The sequence below is a fragment of the Anarrhichthys ocellatus genome, unplaced genomic scaffold (genome assembly GCF_004355925.1).
Source record: "Anarrhichthys ocellatus isolate YVR2014 unplaced genomic scaffold, GSC_Weel_1.0 scaffold23, whole genome shotgun sequence".
NCBI lineage: Eukaryota > Metazoa > Chordata > Actinopteri > Perciformes > Anarhichadidae > Anarrhichthys > Anarrhichthys ocellatus.
In genome coordinates, this window is record NW_022280053.1 from 2021263 (window position 1) to 2042658 (window position 21396).

General features: G+C 41.9%; 1 protein-coding gene across 2 annotated transcripts in view; it reads right to left on the reverse strand.

The window, feature by feature from the left end:
• Nucleotides 1-10: 10 nt before the first annotated feature.
• Nucleotides 11-21396, reverse strand: part of fibcd1b (fibrinogen C domain containing 1b) — an 84243-nt gene continuing 62857 nt past the window's right edge. For both annotated transcript variants that reach the window (XM_031859849.1, XM_031859850.1), the window contains 2 exons: nt 3956-4135; nt 11-1593 (listed from right to left, as the gene is read on the reverse strand). In XM_031859849.1, the coding sequence (XP_031715709.1) occupies nt 1328-1593; nt 3956-4135 (446 nt within the window). In that variant the 3' untranslated portion in view covers nt 11-1327. The remainder of the gene's footprint in view (nt 1594-3955; nt 4136-21396) is intronic.

The following is a 21396-nucleotide window of genomic DNA, read 5'->3' on the forward strand; positions in this document are numbered from 1 at the left end:
AAACCAAAGAGGTGAGAATGGGGGGTTGTTTCCTCGACAGGTCCAAGAAAATGAGGGAACAATGGCGCAATATTTCTTTCCTCTTTCATTCTGTGATCCCATTGGTCTCCTTCAAATTGTTGCCAAAGTCTTGCCCTTCCTAATACACGTACGTACTTTACAGTCTTTGTTATTTCATGGTAACTACAGTACCTAAATGGAGAGTGAAGGTATGCCAGCCATGCATCACGTTTAGTCTGTTGGTGCTAAACATTGTAGTCAGTCGAGACGCTCCACTGAACTCATGACAGGAAATTGATAATGTTAGAGAACTCTGTCTGTCTCTCTCTTGTCGAAGACACACGCACACACTTGCAACACACACACACACACACACACACACACACACACACACACACACACACACACACACACATATAAAGTGCTGGGTTACCATCTGTGAATGCTGCATCAGTTGGCCAGTGCTCAGCTGGCAGGCGGATCAGACAAAGTGCCCAATATGCTTCCTAATGGCCCAAGTCAGATGAATGAGATCCTCCGTTGTCTCTTTCTTTTTCTCATTTATCTTTTTTTATCCTTTTTGCACCTCGTCTTCTTCCACTGCCTCACTCCCCTTTGATTCACTCTGCCCCCCCCCTTTCCTTAGACTAATTCAACTCTTGTCAGATTTTTTCCTTGTTCTCGCCGTCTCTGTCTCCCACTAATTATCTGAGACCCCGCACTTCTTGCCACTACCCTGCTGGGTCGTGCTCACACAGATCAAGGATGTAAATGTGACGTAGTGTACCACTGCGCTGTCCCTTCTCACTGGTGAAACTCTGGACTTCCTTTCTACTACATTTGGAGCAGCCCTCTCCGTTCACAGATTATACAGCAATGGGCAGTGAGACTGAACCACAGTTGAAGTGCCATGGCAGCACAGATGGGAGGTCAGAGTTACAGGCGTTACAGGCGATGCTTGGACCACCACGTCAGACTGAGTAAAGCTAGCGCAGTGGACTGTGGCTTCGCAGCTCTGGTATGCTGCTTTCATGAACTGAATGATCAAAAAAAAATATGCATGATGCTTATGTTATTTTTTTTTTCAACAAATGGACCTGGGGTAAGGATAATGGTAGCCAGCATGACACCAGTAGCTGAGTGATGGAGGAAGAGGAGCAAAAAAAGGGAGTGAGACATTGGGAGGCAAACAACAGAGGCAACTAAACTCAAAGAGGTATGTTTTAGTGAATAAACGATAGAGACAAGTAACTCCGCCTAGCTGTCAGAAATTGTGGTTTGTAATGTTTGAACATTTTTTTTTATCTCCTTCTTCCTTTTGTCTTTCTCATTTGTTCTCCGGGTCGCGGGTAGGCCGTATTTTCATCTCGGAGAACTTGAGGGAGTACTGCCAGCCAGTCCAGGAGGACCACTCGATGCCATCGGCATAGGAGGTGTGCTGGCCGCGCAGGTACTGCCCGTTAAGGTTGGCGGTGTGACAGTTGCGGTACCACCAGGCACCATGGTAGAAGGAGGCGCAGTTGTTCTCCGAGTGGTCGTTGTCCCGGTCTTTGGTGGTGAACTTCATCCCGTTGTGCTTCAGCAGAGAGTCACCTAGGGCGGGGAAAAGATGTGTGACACAAATTGAATGTATGAGTACATATATAAAGAAATACGATAAAGATGTAGGTTTATTTAAAAGGAATGATACAAGCTCTCATAAACAAGTGCAGCAGGGAGATAGCACAGCTCTTGCACCTCCTTTGCGTTTGAAATTTATATCGGTCTGGAATCAAAAAAGAAGACAAATAGGCAAAACACTATATTTGTGTCTTTCGCCGACATATTCTTGGATCTGCAACGAGAAACCAGTAATTAGATAAACCCACAGGAGATCAACTTCAAAATAGTACAGGACATTTCAATTCATCGTTTCTATAAACAGAGGGCGATGACAGAATAAAGAACTAGGCTCCCCAGTTCTCCAGAGTATTGCTTCTCATTATCTAAAGCAGGAAGTCAGACGGCTTTGTGGCCAATTTATCAAAGGTTCCGTGGTGACCTTTTTATCTTCCACTTCTTAATGACGCACACCCAGAGATTTCATCAGGATGTCTGTCAGTTAATGGACAGAAATGTTGAAAGAGAGGAGAAACGACATAGTTAATGGACTTCATCACATATGCTGCGATCATTCTTTCTATGTTTATCTTTTAAGCATTTTTGTAAGTGGTACAGAAAAGCATGAATAACAGTGACAGGGCATTCTTTCCTGCAACCTGTGATCACGATCATGATGTAAGACCAATGCAGGCAAGTCGAATCACCTACAGTACGTGCCCTTAATCGCCGTCTGCCGGGCAAGTCTGATCCACACAATCAAATTACCGAGCTGAAAATATATACTCACTATATAAAGATTTCTCACTGGCAAATTCTCCAAATCGATAACGGCTTCACAAGCCATTGCTCTAAGAGGCTTACAAGTAAAATGAAAGCAACACCCCCGCAGACACTGCGGTAGATCTAAAGTTTTCAGCAAATGGATGTTCAAACAGCTCATAATGTTCATTGAACTCCCCATACCTCCACTGCACTCTCTGTCCTTTCCTTTCTCTCCAAAGCAGGCTTCACACTGTGGCCAGAAGTGGATAGAAGGACAAAGCTGAGAGCAGAATGAAAGACGGCTCACCAGCAATCAGGTGATGGCTAACAGCCCGCCGGGCATCAAACAACCCTTAATTGCTCAGGATGTGGCCGCCCAGCTTCTTACCCTCTCCCTCTGCCCTATACACTACTCTCCATTTGGCATTACCATGGTAACAAGTCAGCTGGAAAAGTATTCTGACAGCCATGTCTGATATTATGATGATATGATATTAGGAAAAAAGGAGACAGTGGGGGAGAGAAGAGAAGAAAAAGCAGCAGCTCAATGGCAGAGACAATGGTATGATGTCCAGGGGGTGTAGAAAAAGAGGCGACAAACCCCCCAAAAAACAAAAACAGAAGCACTTAAAGGCTTCTTTCCCACCGGGGGGATCTCCCCTTGGGGGGGGGGGGGGGGGCATCCTCCTCTGATGTCCATTAAGATCCATGCATGCTGCTCCCAGCCCAAATGAGCACCTGTCAGCTGATCGGAAAGCAGCCACAGCAGAGCAAAATACTACTAATAATAACAGCACTCTGCCTGGAGGGAGGCCAAGGTGAGAGCGCGAACATCCTGAGAGAGTTTGAGTGCCCTTAATTTGACTGGATTCAAATGTCCAACAGGCAGATGAGTTCAAGGTCAGGCCACGCTGTGGACAGGGGCCCAGAGGCATTACAGGACACTGTATCTGGGGAAAAAGCTGTTACACACACAACACATTGTCTGCTTTTATCTTCCCTACTCCCCTGTTCCTTAAATACCTGTATCCTCATTTCTATTTACCTCTCTCCTGTTACTCCTCTCTTTTTTCCACATCTGTCCCCCCTTCATCCCTCCATTCCAGTTCCTACCAGCCCCTCCCCCTCTCTTCCTCTCCACTTCTTTTTCTTGCCCAATCTCTCATATCTGTCCCCATTCTCTCTCTGCGTTCTCGAAGCAGCGCTCCCCAAAGGTTCTTTAAATTGCTTCCTCATTTCAACGGCTGGTCTCTGTTTACGCTGCAGGTCAAGCAGTGCAATTAATTGGCGGTAATTTAATCAAGGTGACAGGTAGCTGGCTTGGATCTGAAGGTTGGGGAGCAGAGACACAGTCCCTCTCCCTGTGCAACTGTCTGCATGGTTTAACAAGTAGGCACATCTACTGAACTGTAAAAATACAATTATTATTTCACTATGAGGCGGCATAGATTGGAAGTTGTCTGGAGGTTTCAGCCACTGCTGTGACTTATGCATTCACAGTAAGATTAATAGAAAAACAAACAGAGTTAAAATTAGAGTAGCACAGGAAATCTTGCAAGCAAAGTCTGACTAGCTCACAGAGCTTACATACCTGCATTGCCAGAGTAGTCTCCCACAGTCAAAGGATATCCATCATCATCAGCGTCTACTGAGAAGAGGCCAACTCCAAAGGTTCCATACTGGGCATAAGCGGTGCTATTTTCAAAGTCCTCCAAGTCGATACGCAGCTCATAGTTCCCCTGGATGGACAGGGCATGGATCTGCTTCAGCCCTGCAGGGAAAAAAGATTGAGACACAGACCAAAACAATCCATTACAAAATACTGCCGTTGTTCTCAGCAAACAATTTAAAGCCATCTCAGCAGCCTCTCAACGCCGTACATTTTCTGGAAATAAGATGTAACATGGTTTTTGGCCCATTTAGAGTCTCCCGCTGCATCTCTTTTCTCTCGAAAACAAGATTAGTTTCTTTTCAAAAGTGCGCGGAGTGTCTACCAATGTCGACATTGCAAAATGTCTCTTTTGTGTTTAGTATGCTCTACAGATGTATTTTCATCTCAATGTCATGGGAATGCCCTAATTCTCTCTCGCCCACCTCAGCCTCATCCTGCTGGGTTAAAGCTCATCCATTGCCTGCCCTGAATGTAAAAGATTGAGAATTTGTCTTTAATTGCTCTGAACTCTTCATGAAATGGTGCAGCAAGGATATGTTTTAAAAAAATTTTTTATAGAATGTTATGTGTTGTTTAATTAAAGTTCCAAGTATTTCTTCAAATAGCAGGGCTTCACAGACTTATCCAGGAAGGTGAATTGCTTTTTGAACCAACTGATTCTTATTCATTCAAATGAAAAGGTATTCATAATTCAAATGTAAAAAAAACAAACGTCATCCCCCGCTCTGTCTCAGAAACATCAGAGCCAGTCCCCTAACACTTACAAGGATACTTAGCTTGATATACAAGTTGTAATATCGAAGAGGAACATTTTACAGCAGGGTCAACAACATCTGTGGCTTCTTGGTAATGAAACATTCACAGTATGTTGAAGTCAAGTCGAGTCTGTTATTTGAAATGGACTCAAGCTTTTTTCAAAAAACTCACTGATGAGTATTTCTGTTCTCACTACAGAACTAATCATGCGATCATTTCAGTTCCCTTCAGATCAGCTCTAAAAAAAAACTGCTGTGCACTCACATTGTGCATTTACTAAAGCAATGAAATGATGGCTTAATAGGCTAATGGGATGTACTGCTAGAGGAGACATTACCAAAGAAGAGTAGTAGCATGTGGTCGGAATCATTATTAGCAGGAATTGGTCTGATTGTGCTCAAGAGTTTCCTAGTTTTTAAGGCAACACTAATTTGCTTTACAGAATAATAAATACATATATAAATCCTCATTAACTTTTGATTGCACACATAGGATTAGGCATCAGATCTGAGCTCATTCATGCTCGTCATTAGTCGTGAATGGAAGAAACACCCTTGAACTGATTTGCATATTAACGTATATATGCTATGCAATAACATTTTCCCTGCATCTTAATTCCTTTTTGTTTCAGGAAAAGTATGTTTGTATGAATCCTCAATTGTGGGTCTATGCTTGGAAATCCCTTCCATAAGCCAAAGACACACATCTAGTTCACATCCACCTGTCTCAGCTATTTCAGATCCTAGTTTGCCATCGCTTCATCGGATGCCCCGAACAGATCTTTTAATTGTTGCTCAATCCTTTGGAGAGAATGTGTTCGACAGAAAGTGCCAGAAGGAAAAATGCTTTCCATCCCTTCTTCCTTGCCCCCTGCTGCTCTATGTTTCCCCCTGCTGCGATGGACTGATGGTACGTCCCAGGGCAAGTTTCACTCTACCGAGCTGATCAAAGGCACGAGAGGGATAGTGTGTCAGGCGGAGAGGAGCAGGAGGAACTCAACCTGGGTGTCTTGAACGCAAAACGCAAGGCAGGAAGACAAACAAACGTGAACTCAGCCTCAAGACTAAACAGCCTCCCTCCATGCTTATAAATGCACTCGATTGCAGTGTTTATTTGGGAGACAAAAAAAAAAAGGAGAAAACGTTGAAATAATGCACTGATGGAGGGGCTTCAAAGGCTTCATAGTTAACACCGAAGGTTGGATTTAGAGCATGAAGAGGAAGCTATAGGCTGCAATTGCTGGTTTAAGGTTTGTTTTCCTGGCACTCCTGTAATGTGAGTCAATGCAGCTGCACCGCACGACGGACGGTGATTTTATGAACCTGAACACTGTCATTTTACCTCCTACTGCAATTATCCCGCTCACAAATGAAACCCCTTCTCCCTTTTAAAGCTTACAATCCTCCAACTGACATTGCCTAATTTGAATTCCGCTGTCGTCGAGAATTGCACTCTGAGAGCGCCTCGTCTGAAATGGAGGGCTAATTTGATGACAAACACAGCTGAAAGAGACCCATTATCATGCAGAGACAGAAGCTTGCAGTCTGGGCACTTAGTTTGGGTTTAATCTAGCCCAACGGAGGTTGATCCCGCTCTTTCAATTTTCACAGCGGATCAGAAAATTGGATGGATGGATCAGTCATTCATACATTCATGGGCAGGTAACGTCACGCAAGTCAGCTTTCGCTTCATTCTTGCACAAGAATATCAACATGCGAGATACAGACAAGGACAGAAAGACACACAATTCAACACATTTTTTCGCGCACGCACTCGGAGAAACAAAAATGGCTCATTTTCAGAAATATTTTTTGTCACCTAGTCCTTTGAGAAAAAGTATCAATCCACACAAACACCGAAGGGGAAAAGTACCCTGCAGTGATTTGACAAACTTCAAAAGAAAGACTTAGGATGTTTTCTCTTTCAGCAAAAAAAATAGAAAAGAAAATACCAGATGCAACACAACTCTATTTAAAGACTCTGCAGCTTCCAACTGTATTTACATAACTCTTATTCAGTCGCTAATTAAAGCCCCAGAGAATCTCAGCGAGACTCTAATTCAGAATAATTAAAGCGGAAGACAAGTGGAATAAGAACGGAAACTTCTTTGGTTAAAATCTAAATGCTCAGGTGTAACTCCCTGTTAATTAAATGCTATTGTTAGGTTATTTAAAACGGGTTCTAATACAAGGGAGGATTTTGAGGTGTTTTGCTTCAGAATTAACATGCTGATTGCTCCGCTGGGGAGAGACGCTTCTCTCTTCTCACTGATTTGCCGTTTATGGGAAGCTTAGCAGAGAGTCCAAAAACTTCGGTCCTCCTACGCGCTTTAGGATGGCAATTAGGGTCTGCCTTCTTTATTTCTTCTATTCTGACTGCTTTTACATCTTATTACGGGCAGATTACTTTTAATTGATGTTTGTTTTGATTGTACGGTCTACTTTGTTTTTAACTCTGCAGGACATATTAATAATAATGATAATAATAACCACCATAATCATGATGATGATATTAATATCATATTGACAATAAGATATGACATTTTTTATATTGTCAGTATTTTACAAGAAGTCTTTATTCACTCCAGGGTATTTCTCCTTTAGGTGTTTGTGTGGATTGATACTTTTTCTCAGAGAAAATATTTCAGCATCATAGTTTCTCTGAATGTGTGTGAAAAGGTGTTGAACTTTGCTGGTGTGTGTGTGTGTGTGTGTGTGTGTGTGTTTCCTGCATATATATATAACAAGGCCGAGAGTCTACCACCGTGCTAGCGGTCGGTGAGGCTACTTGATAAATGCTAAATTTAGCATGGTAACACACAGACACTAACAGTGAGAACGTTTACCATCATCACTGTCTAAGCTTGGCGTGTTGGCATGCTAACTTTTGTTAATTAGCATTGCAGTTACACACAAAGTACAGCTGGGGCGGTTATTACTAGTTTGATCAAAAACCAAAGTATCGGACGGATTAAAAATTTGACCCGATGATGGTGCTGGACGAAAAGTCAAGGGAAAAGTTAGCAGAATGGGCCCATGCCTCATTGTTGCCCATGCCATCCAACACTTCAACTAACAAATAGTGAATGGGTGGTAATCTTCTCTGAACTTCTTTCTGGATAAAACTCCATATTACACAAGCAGCACAGCACCATACAGGAATAATTACTGAATGTCACCTAAAAAGAAGATTAATAACACTGGAAAAATCAGCATCTCATTTTGAACAATCAATGTGTTTGCTGATAAGGAATCTCATTTGGAGTGAGCCTGATTAACAAACACGTCGATGGGACAAAAATCTTTAAGCCTTTTTTGGTATTAAATCATCCATGTCATTATGGTCTCCTTTACAATACAGATACAACAGAGCTGAGGGCTGATAGGCTATAGTGCAGTACCTTTGTCCACTGAAAGCAAAACAACATCTTCATCGTGTCCTTTGTGATGACTCAGGTGGCAAAAATACAAAGAGCATCCTCTCTTCAACACATGAAAAGCAGGCCAATCTTACAATTTCAGAATTTCAAAAATGATATATATCTGCAATTACCTCCTTACCACCATTAAACTAGGCCATGGTAATCCATACCTCATTTTCTGAGGTTTACGGGAAAAGGGACACATTTAGCTTGTTTAGAACATGAAGACGGTAATTTGTCATTTTGATCTTTTATTCATTCCAAGAGGGCATGCTGTGTTCTCCAAAGAAACCAAGCTGAAGCCCTCCATTGATTAAGCCATTACCACCAGAGACTCCTGCTCCTTAACATGTGATTTTACAGTTAATGAGACTGACATCAATGACTTGATTAAAAATGGAGAAGACCTCTGCGAGATGTCTGTGATTCTGCTAAAAGGCCCAAATATTAATGATTTATCTGCTTTTATTTGAAAAGTATGTAGGGGAATTTATTGGAGGCTTTTCGGGGACGGGTTACAGTCTCAGCGTAGTGCAGCACTACAGGGCATAAAGGAAAAGAATGGAAAAACAGATCTCTAAACCCAACAGAGAAATGATTACACTTCTCTCTGCCGCTTGTGACATTTCTCAACGTTAATTATTCATCATGCTTTTCTCCCTCTGTTGCTGGGGGGCAGCTCCTGAGACTGTTTCAGCTGAAAAGGAGAAAAGGAGCAGCATTCTTCCATCTCCTCCTACCATAGCTCAACCCCTCCCTCATTTTGTCTGTCTTTTTTTCTCCATCTCTCCCTCTTGCTTGATCTTGCTGTCAAGCTCTTCTACTCACAGATTATTGATGGGGAGGAGTTAGAAGGGGATGGGCTATTTCCATAGTCACAAGGACAGTTGCTGTGCCCTTTGCCATCGGGGTCTGAACGCACGTCTGCTGAAAGGCTTGCTGCCGTCGGCTCTTAGGGAATAGAATAGGCTCGCTTTCGCCGGCACTCCCCTTGTCATGAAAAGATAGGAGCGCAGGGAGAAAAACAGAGACAGGTGTGTGCTGAACCCTTGCTGCTCCCCCGTAGCCGACGATGACACAAAAAGTAAAATTATGTTAAGATTAACTGTCTCACCTCTGACACGTCTACCTCTGTTTTTTTAAATTTCCTTTAGCAAATTCCTATTTCTCCTTTGTAAACTTATGTCATTTATCATTAAAAAGGAAAATATTATTGTTATTATGATTTCTAATATTTGCTATATGGAGGGATGGTTTTAATGCATTTTTCCTTTGTATGCTTTGAAGTGTAAGCTCCTAATCCACCTCGCACAAACATCCATAACTTGGAAAGGTCACTCACTTTTCACTTTGAATGGTGAATGCTCAGACGAGCAGTAGATCAATCGAGATGTGGCCTGTTATGGGCGCTAACAAGGTCCACGTTCTTTCATGCTTGTTGAGAAATAAAAACAAAGAGTGTGGGGGCCGCACTTCTTTTTGCTTGGCTGGTTGGTTTGCACTCACTCGAGCGCCCTGCATTCGACTGATAGAACAAGCGCATATGAGGCTGATTCCACTATATTCAAAAGCAGTGAGAGACAGAATATTCTTTCACTGAATGAACATTTTGGCGGCACTATTTGTTCAGCAGCGAACACGCGGTGCCGTTCCCCAGGCTGAGTCTAATTTGGGAATAATGATCTTGGGAATGTTTGTTCACTTTGCCCACAGCGCCCTCATTACTGCTTTCAGGAGTCACTTGCTTCATCTTTGAAGATAGATACATTTAGCAATATATTATTAATACACATTGTTTCCTTTGAATCATTATGGGTTTCTGAAGAGACTAAAGCTCGCCAAGTTGCAGTTTTCAGACCTGCAGCATTTTCACTGATTTAAATCCAGCAGCTTTAATGGGAGTTGTCTCACTGTGGCATAGACGGAGGTGGCTCAGTGTGACTGCAGGTCTGAAGATGTGCCATGAATGGTGTGTAGGATGACAGTCAGAAGAAGGAATTATACAACCGGACAGATATGTTAATACGATAATCATGAGAGCAGTATAACATATTTGGGCTTCTGTTCATTACTTTTCATATTGAAGGCCAAAGGGCCATATTTAAGTGGGCAGTTTGTGCACACAAAGCTATACAGCACCACAAAGGCAGATAGCCACTGAAAGCAAAGTTGTTTTTGCGGCAGGCCGGATGAGCTTTTAAGTGACAGAGAGAGACAGAGAGACAGTTATTATGTCGGTGTTCTAATGCAAGGTGTAATTAAATGTTAATCCACCGCAAAACATGTGTTCACTGTGCTTTAAAATTATCCTCCCCCATCAGGGACAGCTCCAACTGCAATACAATTATTCTAAGTGGCTGGAAGTATTTTGGAGGTTTTTATCTGCTTAGAGCAGCTAACTTATTCAACTTCTCATTCATCCCTGTTTGCTACATTTTTACCATTTATCTAATACTTTTATCTTTGGTTTATCAACTCCCTTTAGCCATCTTTTTCAACCATATATACATTACTGTTAGCTCACTATTTCAAATATTTACCCACCTTTCAATTCATTACTTGTATCTATCGTTCAACCTTTTATATATTAAGCTAATTCTAGCTAACTTTTAGTCTCTTCTCTATTTGCATGTTGATAAATATTTCAAAGTCAAATCATATTTTTCTACAGGTCTATGTAAATCCAGATGTTGTGGTTGTGAATCGCCAAGCAGCTGCTTTCTCACTGGTCAATGCTTTCCAAAATTGTGTAACATGTGGGGAAGTTCACAAACCACAGCCTGTTGAATTGTTGAGAATCTAAGTGTGTTAATGTTATTTTCAATGAGCTGTGCAAACAATGTGGTGTCTGTGACTACAGCTCAGCTCTGCTCATTTAAAAATGAACTCTGTTTAACTTTCTCCTGTGACTGAAATCTCTCCGCCAGCTGTCACTCCGTTTTCATGGCGCACCACGTCTCCCGGCACTCATTTGAAATGAATGAGTTGCCGGTCACTTTGTCCTATGTTGCTGCTGCCAGTGTGAGCTCACAAGTAAGGAGGTGACAAGTTTGCTCATGTTGCTTGTGATGTAGCTTGAATGGTTTATTCTCATGTTTGTACTGTATGGGTCAACTGCTAGTGAGCTTATTTCGGAGCTCCTTCCACGAAGACACTCTTGACAATTTGAAAACCTTTTCATCCTTCATACACGATCTTGCATTTCTCTGTCACGACAATAATTGATGAGCGGGTACATTATTTTAATAGATGGGGACAGGCAGATGTTATTGTAACAGAAAGATGCATAGCTAATTGGCAGTTTACAATGATGAATAGTATCAATGAGGCTTGATTAAAACTGATTCATTTACCCCTCCAACTAACATTTCTACCAAAGAATTATAGCAACCAATAATACATCAAGACCACACACACACACACACACACACACATTTCAATTCATCGCTGACTCCCTCCATGTTTATTTCCTTCTCATCATCTCAGCATTTCACCGGTAAGATCCACGTGGAATTTCCTGGGACTGTTATGATATATTATGTATAAAACATTGCCTTTGCTCCAAGAATAATTCATACAGACATATTTGAGCACAGAAGAGGATATCAAAATATCAGCTATGACTATGTAGTTGACAGTGATTACGGCTGGTTCTACTCAGAAAAATGGAATAGGAGTAGGATGGATATTCCCATTCAACTCATAGCAAGACGGTCAGAGCAGCGGCCATTTTTTATGTGTACTGTTGGCATTGCAGCCGTTGTAGCGGGCTAACTTCTATTTAAACTGAGCCGACTTACAGCAAGTCGGGGACTCGCAAGGTGAGGTTTGCAATAACGACTAAAACGAGCACTAAAAGTAGTGATGTTACGAAGCACAGACACCCAGAGTGGATGAGAAAAATGTAACAACTCCTCGCAATCGCCGCACTCCTGTCATAGCTCAGGAAAAGACATTGCTATCGCCAGATAAAAATATCACAATAACAGCTTCCAATTTATCTATATTTTATTTGTATGAGGTTATCGCTTTTCTATCGATAGTTTACAGAGTGGCACCTCATCGTAAGTGTCTTTTTGAGAGTATTTAAATAACAGCGTGGGTAAGTGAGCTGGATGTCATCCTATTGGTCCACTCCAGATGCTCTTCAAAAGCAGCAACGTGCCAAAGTCAGAAATCATCAAACCGGCTGCTAAATACGCAGGCAGAGCCAAGCCAGCTATCTTGTTTATTCCATTCAAACTGGATTCATTTATTAGTGATGATAGGAGCAGGTAAGACACGGGTGACACAACAAATTTAAATCTCTGAGGTCATGCAGATTTTAATGTTGGCTAATGTCACATACGATTAATCTCTGTGATGCTAGATAGCTCAGATTGATGTCGGTATTAGATTCCAGGTTTGCATTCAACCTCTCGCCTTTGAGAAACTAAATGCTTCCAAATGGCATCCACAGGGCAAAATAAAGGAGGCGATTTTGCTCAAGTGGCAGGATGTGAGTCATAAAATCGTGAGAGAGAAGAATGAGAGCCAACAACCCATCACATCTGATATCATCAGAAATTAACCTTCGGGGTGGAAAGACTGAGCCAAGAGTGGTGAAGGGAGATACAGAGGGAGAGTGGAGAGAAAGAGAGGCAGGTAGACAAATGCTGAGGGAGTTGGCAGGCCTGTAAGGCTGTAATTCAGGGAGAAGACCACATTAATATTTAGAGGTGCTCTCAGGTAAAACAAAATGAGCTCCAGCTGGAATGCCGCAGTCACACAGACACACAAAGCTTCAAGGTTTAGCGGTAGAAGACACACTTTTCTGAGGTAAGTAAATTTGCTTCAAAGAATGTACATTTTGCAATAACAGGCCTCATCACATGGAACAAGACAGGAACAGATAAATCCACAAGAGGTCTTCATGTTTATACAATTTCAAACCTGATCTAAACCAGGCCCATGGAAAGTCCACCTGAACCCGAAGTAAATAAAACATTAAAAAAATCAAAAAGGAACCCCAAAACAGTCAGAACCGATCCAAAATAGGCCGACAGTCAATCCAAAATATGGTCCAGAGAGAGAATACAAACACTGGTAGCAGCTTGATTCACCATTAATTACTAAGCAGCTGTGGTGCAGGGTGAATTACAATGTTGGCGATCCCTTCACATTTCATTTCCTGTCTGCCCCTATACTATCAGCTTTTCAATACAAAAACATCAGCATGCTGGTGTTCCTGTTTAGCTAAAGTTCATGGTGAAAATGAATGTGAAAAAAATCACATTCGCTCCCTTACAATTATTTTAAAACACATGAACAGAGCAGATGGTGAATTCACTTAGATCCACTTGGGTATTAGACAACTGGACCCCGGACCCACGTCAGGACAGAACTGGACCTGACTAATGTAATTCGGTACAAGGTCGAGTCTTGATAAAAATCGAGAGAACCGTAAAAGACCTCTACTACCTCCAATACTCGATCTGCCCTGATGGGTTGAGTCCTTGGGGAGGACTGGTAAAAAATGTGGAATGCATTAAAAGGATTGCTGAGCAGCAAATCTAACCGAGCAGAGAGGATGTGTTGGTTGAGAAGGAAAGACACTGACAGAGAGGGAAAAATAAGGGGAGAGAGTCGACCTGGAGCAATGCATGAGCATGGAGTAGAGATGCCACGAAGACTTTGATCATGGGCACATAACACCATTAAAGCCAGGCAAGGGCAGTGTCTCACCAAGCCCCACCTCCTATTCCAGGGTCAAAGAGAGAGAGAGAGAGAGACCGAAGCCATACACATCTTCAGACTCTTCAGCACCGTGTGCCTGTAATGAGGTAGCTAAGAGTTTGGCACTAATTGAGCACCAGGCATCATTTGTCTTTTATGTCATGACACTCCATCAAATAGTAGTATGGTCAACAGAAAGACTTTTTCTCACTATTCAGTAGGGTGGCCGAGAAGTGTTGACCGATCGCGAAAGCCACAAAGCAAATGCAAAACCCGCCTGGATATCGTGAGGTTATCGTTGCCCAGTGTGTGCGTGAAACACATCTAACTGGCATGCATTGGGAGGCGATCACCGGTGATCGATTCTAGCTCATCTAGAATAAATCAACCAGCAACGATAGTCTGCTTGTTCCATTGTCAACTTCCGTTGTTGCTCACTTCTGGCTTTTGCATTGTGGATGTTATATGTGTTAGGATTATTTAATTTGTTCGACACATTCCTTGGACACTCAGCTGTGATTTAAGATCAAAATCACAAGTTCCCTGACTGATGGAATAAAATGAGGTTAAAATAGAAGCTAGATCTTTTTTTTTTTTTTTTAATCCTATTGCCATGGCCTTCAAAGGTTCATGGGTACACAAATGTTCATGTGACCTCAAGAGTTGAATGAGGAGAAAATGTCTATAAATAGCTTTCCATAGAGGTAGAAATAATTACAAACATTATAGCACTGGGGTGAAAGAAGTGAGAGAAACATGCTTTTCACAGTCACCTTTGCCTCACCCCTTATTTACGGTATTATTCACAATGCAGTAGCACACAACTGGGATGCAATCCTGCAGATAAATGTGCTTATCTCAGTGCAGAGGAGACGAGAGAGCGTTAGAAATGATGAATTGTTAATCTACGTTGTTCTGGTGTCTAACGTCTGACCAGGCATGAACAATGTGGCACTGCTATGTACTAAGTACTGAAAAAGTGATACGTGTTTTTTTTAATTGAAGGCCATGATGAATGATGAAATTAATTATTACGTGAAACAGAAACTGAAAAGATGTGGCTAAAAGCTGCGTCTTTGGCACAGAGACATTTCTGAGTGTCATTAGGAGATCAGTCAATCACTCCTCAATCTGTGCTCGTTCAGCATTCCTTTGTGGGAAGATTCTGCTCATACATTCTTTACAGCTTCAGGAAAATAAGATCCCTTCCCCCTTTCGAGGAGCCTTTTCTCTTGCAGGAGCTAAACTAGATGTGTTGGACTACACCTGTAGGCTGGTGATGAGAGGCATCAAATAAAGTACCTCCCCAGTCCTTGTGGAGAGGGCTACGAATTGCCCTGGTTCTCATACATATCGAAATTACTGGCGGAATTGCTGCAAATTGCAGCTATCTCCACTCCAGCAGTGCAATCTAGTGCAGATGGAGTGTCTGCCAGGGTACAGCCACACCAATCAGAGACAGCATACCCTCCTGAAGGAAGCAGAGGCAGAGCTGGAGGCTGAGGCATCATTGTAACAGCATCAGGGCTGATTGGCAAGACCTCAGCTGGCCGGCTCACTGGATCCCTGAACAGCCAGCATCAGTGTGTCGGACTGACAGAGGAGGAATCACACTGTTGAATAATTGATTGGATATGAATGCAGTATTGGAGGAGCTTTAACTGCAAACACTTACGTGTGCTCTAAATAATAGATTGCCTTGGGATTCAAGTCCTGGGAGATATTGTAGTTTATCTTTGTCTTTGTTGTGCAGGATATGGTATCATATCATATATTCTTGCATTTCCTGACAGCTGGGTTCAACACATCTTAGTCAGTTCCCCTGATATGTTTGGATTGGCACTCTGCAGCTTGTGCTTGTACTTTAATCAACATATAAGTACATGCAATGCACATGTACTCCCACTTGAAAGTCCCTACACGTAGTAGTGTTAAGGTGTGCTTGTAGAATGAGAGATCTCTGAAGCTTTTGTTCTAGAGACTGTTATGGTGGAGAAGAGTACATAGAGTACACTTGTGATCATATGTAACACATCCTCACGCATATTTGAATTATAAATATTATTCATTTCTATGTTGAATACCGCTCTGCAGCAGAATGCATGTTGTGATTTTTTAAGTATGAATCGTAAAGGGTGAACTCATGAAGTGAGATATAATGCTTTTTGATGTCGGTCGAGAAAAATGATTCTGGAAAGAAAAATATTGTCTCAGAAATGTTGCCGTAAGTCACTTCAATGAGCACACAGATGGCTATATTTGACAAACCCACACTGAGAGCCACTCGTCAATGACCTCAGAGACCCATCATTTATCAGTCATATGCATTTTATAGTGCACTAGTATTGCTGTTGTTCCTTTCCGGGGATTTTTGCTCTTCTTTCCGAGTGTTAACTGAATAGTCAGGGTCCATAATGTAATGCATAATAAAGCCATTTTCATGTGGAGCCACTTATTATTGCAGCAATTGTATGAAACACTCGTAGAATTTTACACTGTGTCATATTGAGGAATTAAACATAGTGTTAGCAAACTGCTGTGCTTGTGCTAACCCATGAAATGGTTTCTCTGGATTATAATTATCAGTGGGTATACGGCTGGAGGGAAGTCGGCAGGGTAGGAAGCCAACAGGCAGTATGAGCCACATGGGTACAAGTGCGTGGGCAGACAGTGACTGTAAAGAGCTGCACAAGGCACTAAAAAACAATTACTCTCCTGATGTTGGGGTCATCTTGAGGTGATCGCAATAAGCATTGTTTGATATTAGAACTTTGTTGTGAAAGGTTCGACCCGTGGAATTAGTATTCCATTTAGTATTACTGAAAAAAGTTGTATTATAGATTCAGTAGGATTGCAGGGAAACTACAATGAACACATCATGGTCCTGTAGAATTAAGTGGCTCGGATGATTATTTATCAAGCTGTGCACTTATATTATTCAGCCAAATAATTACTGATTCACTGGTCTACTGAAAATTAAATCGAGTGAAATAGAGTATGTTTTGGTAATATTTCTTCTTTGTTAATTGCTTATTATTACATCAGTGTTGTGTTTTTTGGATGCCATTACAGGCTACATGCTTTATACTAGATGATACACTGTAACGACATATCACCATGCTTATCATTGTTTACCTGCTGCATTTAAAACAGCAACATGCTGAAATGGAGCCAAAACATGCTAATGCTATACAAATACATACATGCAAACCAGCATGATATGGTAGAATAAATTGGCTGCCCTGCAGTGTTTTGACATTCTATTTGGAAACCACATGAAGAGACGCTGGCTTAGTAATTCTGTCAACGCTTTGTGGATACAGCGGCGACATGAAAACGTGAGTGGTTAATGAGTCATAAAAAGAGTACCAACTTACAACCACGCCATTGTGTTGAAAGAGCAAACTGACATGTTGTAGGATACGTAAACTGACAACTTGTTTCTCTAGTGGAGTCTGGGGGACCTAACTTCACCTGCTCTAAACACCTCACCGGATTTAGAAGTTAGCATTTGCTTCCTGAGGCAGAACAAAGCACCATAAGGACTGGTTCTAAATTGCGCCATAGACAGACTATTATATTGTTAGAATGATGTAAAATGTCCAATAATTCTTACATATATGGTTATGGGGACTATTGTGAGAAGCAGACAGAATTAATAGTTTAGGAGGAGAAACAATGGAGGCGACACACAGCTTTGGATGGTGAGCACCTGGAGGAATAATGAGGCTATTTATTCCCTCAAACGGGAACAGGGAGAGAGTTCAGGTGGAGACTGTGTAAAGCCGTGTGGAGAGTTTCTCTAAGCTGTGACCTTCCTGCAAGGTAGCAGCCTTTATTGACTCTACACCAGTTTCAAATCAGCCTCTTATGCACATTGTGGCTGTGCATGTATATTAGCTTGTGCATATTTAGGCTCTGTTCATTTATGCATGTGCATCTGATAACATACTCCTGGCAGGAATATGGTGGAATTGCAAAACGCTATTCATAAGGAACTGAAAAACATTTAAAGTAGCTTGCTAGTCTGAGGCAGTTTTATAAGATTGCCATGAATATAAATGTCATGTATACCTTTTTAATTATGTTTTTGCTTCAGCCCCTTTTTCACTCTATGCTTCAATTTATGCTTCTCTTCCCTCCTAACAGCCTATTGGATTTTTTTCCTCCTACCTAACCACTGTTTCTCCCCTTCTCTTACTCCAGTGTGCGCCGGCTTCATTGCGAACAAATCCTTGCTACGGTTGCTTATCTATTTCCAGTGACCTCACCAATTTTCTGCACACATCATCTCTCCCACTTTATTAATTATTCTTTTCTACCAGTCCTCTCTGTCAAACTCCCTTAGTGTATTAATTAATAATGCACTTTCACAAATTGTATCAGCTGGACATTGGCAAGCTGTGCAGCCGCCTTTGAATGAGGCAGAAGGATCATCAAGACGGGAGTAATAAATCTCCCCGAGAACAATCGATCAGCACTCCGTCGCCCTCTCTTCACTAACCTGTGAGTGGTGCGAGCATCACTGACCCTTGACCTGGCTGCTGTCTGTGGTACTGCTGCCAAGCTGAGAGAAGACGGCAACACATGATTGGGGTGTTTGGCAGATTTTCACAGATAAACCATTGACAGGGTCAAGGCATGTCTAGCCAATTGTAGGCAGTTGCTGCTGCCTACAATGGATGTTTCTTCAGGGATATGAAAGTAAAAGTGGAGGAGAGGGGAGAGTTTAGGAATGGTCCACATGAGTAGAATCTAATTTATTTAGTTTAGAATTTATATAATTTAGTTTATTCAAACCCGTGGCCCTTACCATGAATTGTGCATCACTTGCGCCTGCTATTAGCTCCATCTCAAGGTCTGATTCACAGAAGATATTACGCTAATGATATTACAATGCAAACACAGCCAGCAAGTTTTGCAGCTGAGTGCAATTTGCCATTTTTTCTTTGCCTGCAATTGCAATTATTTATGTGGCAAAGTATAAATGTTGCACGGAGTAGGCAGCAAAGAGGAAAAGAGGAATTATGTTTTCAGACCGCAAGCTACAGGTCCTGACCGACAAGTGCTGATGCCTTCCTCAAAAGTTTAGGCAAGGAATTTAAAGAGAGAAACCGTACCTAGGATTTAATATCCCAGTCTGTCGGTATAAATGTCTCTCTGAAGAATTTCACTGCAACTGCATGTGTTGCACGTCATCTTTGTGAATTGGAATAGTTTTTGCAATGAGGCTCATTTGCGTAAAAAGGGGCCGTTACCTACTTTAAATATGTGCAGATAGCGTAGAGCACCGATAAGCTATTTGCTTACGGGGCGCTTAGCGGTGCATTTCACCCCTTGCGGGTGCTTTGAGGATTACATGGGTTGGTTTTGTCTTATTTGTGCAGCAAAAGTCGCATAATCCTTTTGTGAATTTGCCCCTAAGTGTCCACAAACAGAATAATTGAAAAAAAAAGATACACAAAGAAAGGCAAAATGGGCCGTCATCCTCGCAGGAATTGTGATGTTCTTTGATTTGTGCTCTCTTTTGTAGATACAGTCCTCTTTAGATTTTCCACTGTGCGACAAGAATACAAATACAAGCCTCAGGATGCTGCATTGTGGTGGAGGCAAGCTGTGGAGGATAAATGTGTGTAATAATGTATTTATGCTGGGCCCTGGGAGAGAAAAAGATTAGGAGGAATGGAATGATTTTAGAAAAGAAAAACTGAAAAATGGTTGCAAAGGTTAACTCTGTTCAATGTGGTGGTGTATGACTTTAAAGGAGCTGTATTTAACGTTCTAAACATGAATACAGCACCAAACAACGGAGCTCTTATACTCTGACTCAAATACATACGGGCAACCATCGAATTTAAAGACCTCATCCACATTGTCGAAATCACCTGAGTATTCAGACGTGGCATAGAAAATATTTTAGATAACACTAAGCTATGATTTTTGTAGTCCAACACAACAAACTCTGCATGGACAAGAGATTTCAGAAGGAGGCTACTCCTATGTTCCTCTCCTGTTATCAAACACTTGGCAACAATCAGAGCCTGTCAGTCGCAAAAATAAGCAATTTTAGTGGACGACTCAAAAGGATTCCATTGCCGCCTGGTGAGCGGCTGCTCTCTCTCACTCAATACTGGAACAATTTCAGAAAATGTTGTCCCTTTCAATCAATCGGACACAAAAACATGGAAAAATGAGGGTCTGAAAAATATCAAAGTTACTCTTTAAGAGCCCTTCATGAGAGAGAAGGTGGCACCAGTGTCAACAACATTGACACTGGTGGCTTAAAAACGTTCTAACGGCAGCTAAATCAAAGCATTTCTGTGGTTCAACAACACTAGGCTGTACCAACTTTTCAACAGAGTAACATGCTAACCAAAAGGAGTAGGTTTACATATGGCATCCACACAGAGAGCTTTATTTCCTTACAGCGAATAAACGCTCTCTTAAAGCTATCAGTCCCATTAAGTGTGTGTCCTCTTTTGTGGGTGTATGTTCTCTACATACAGAGGTTAAATGGGCTCCCATGCTGCGCGTGGCTCCTCTGCTTCTCTGAGCTCTGAACAGTTCTACAGGCTTGGAGTTAATTGCCACAGACTCTGTGCTGTTTCACATTGATCTGAGATACACGGGTCCTTGCACAGACAAAGATACTTTGGATAGGAGAGAGATGAAGGAAATTAAAGGGCAAAAAGAAAGACAACAGACATTGTCAGCAATTTCCCAGTCCACCTACAGGTTTACGAAGTGTAGTTGTGTCTACACTTTACTTTTTTCAGACTGACACTATGCAGGGTATTTTCTCTCCCCCAATCTTTTCAGGCTTGATGTGAAGTGGCCCTCACTCGTTTGACAGCCAAGCCTGTCAAACGCCCATCTCTAAATTATAGTCATCCCCCTGCTTGACTACTGTCTGCAACCCTCGCTTCCGCATAAACACACACACAAAACACGCAAATGTCTTATTCTTTGTGGCTAACTTTCCAGTAATCACATGAGCGTACACTACTCAGGTCGGGCTAAGAGCTCAATTATAGCTCTTGTGTGTGCCCCACTCGTTTAAAAGGTGAGCTGTATGCTAAGTGGCTCACGCTGCAATTTCTGCAGAAGTCTGGGCAATTTTAGTGACAGGCAGGAGAAAAGACTGTAGAGGAGGAAAACAAGGGTTTGCTTTTCTATCGCCTCTCAGTCGCAGCTGTAAGTGTATCTTTAATGAGGCAATCAGCCGAGGAATGTAAGATCACAATGAGGCACTCGTCAGATAGAGGACAACTTCCAGGGACAGCAGTCGACACATGGATCTTATTACATTGCTCCCCTTCTCGTACTACTGGGGACCACCACAGAAATATGATGATACGACACACTCTGAGCAACCTCTCTAAAAGGAGAATCACTAAATACTTGACGTGAAAATGACTCGTCTTTTTGTAGTGCTGGAATGTAATAATAGAGAAATAATGCCAGTTGT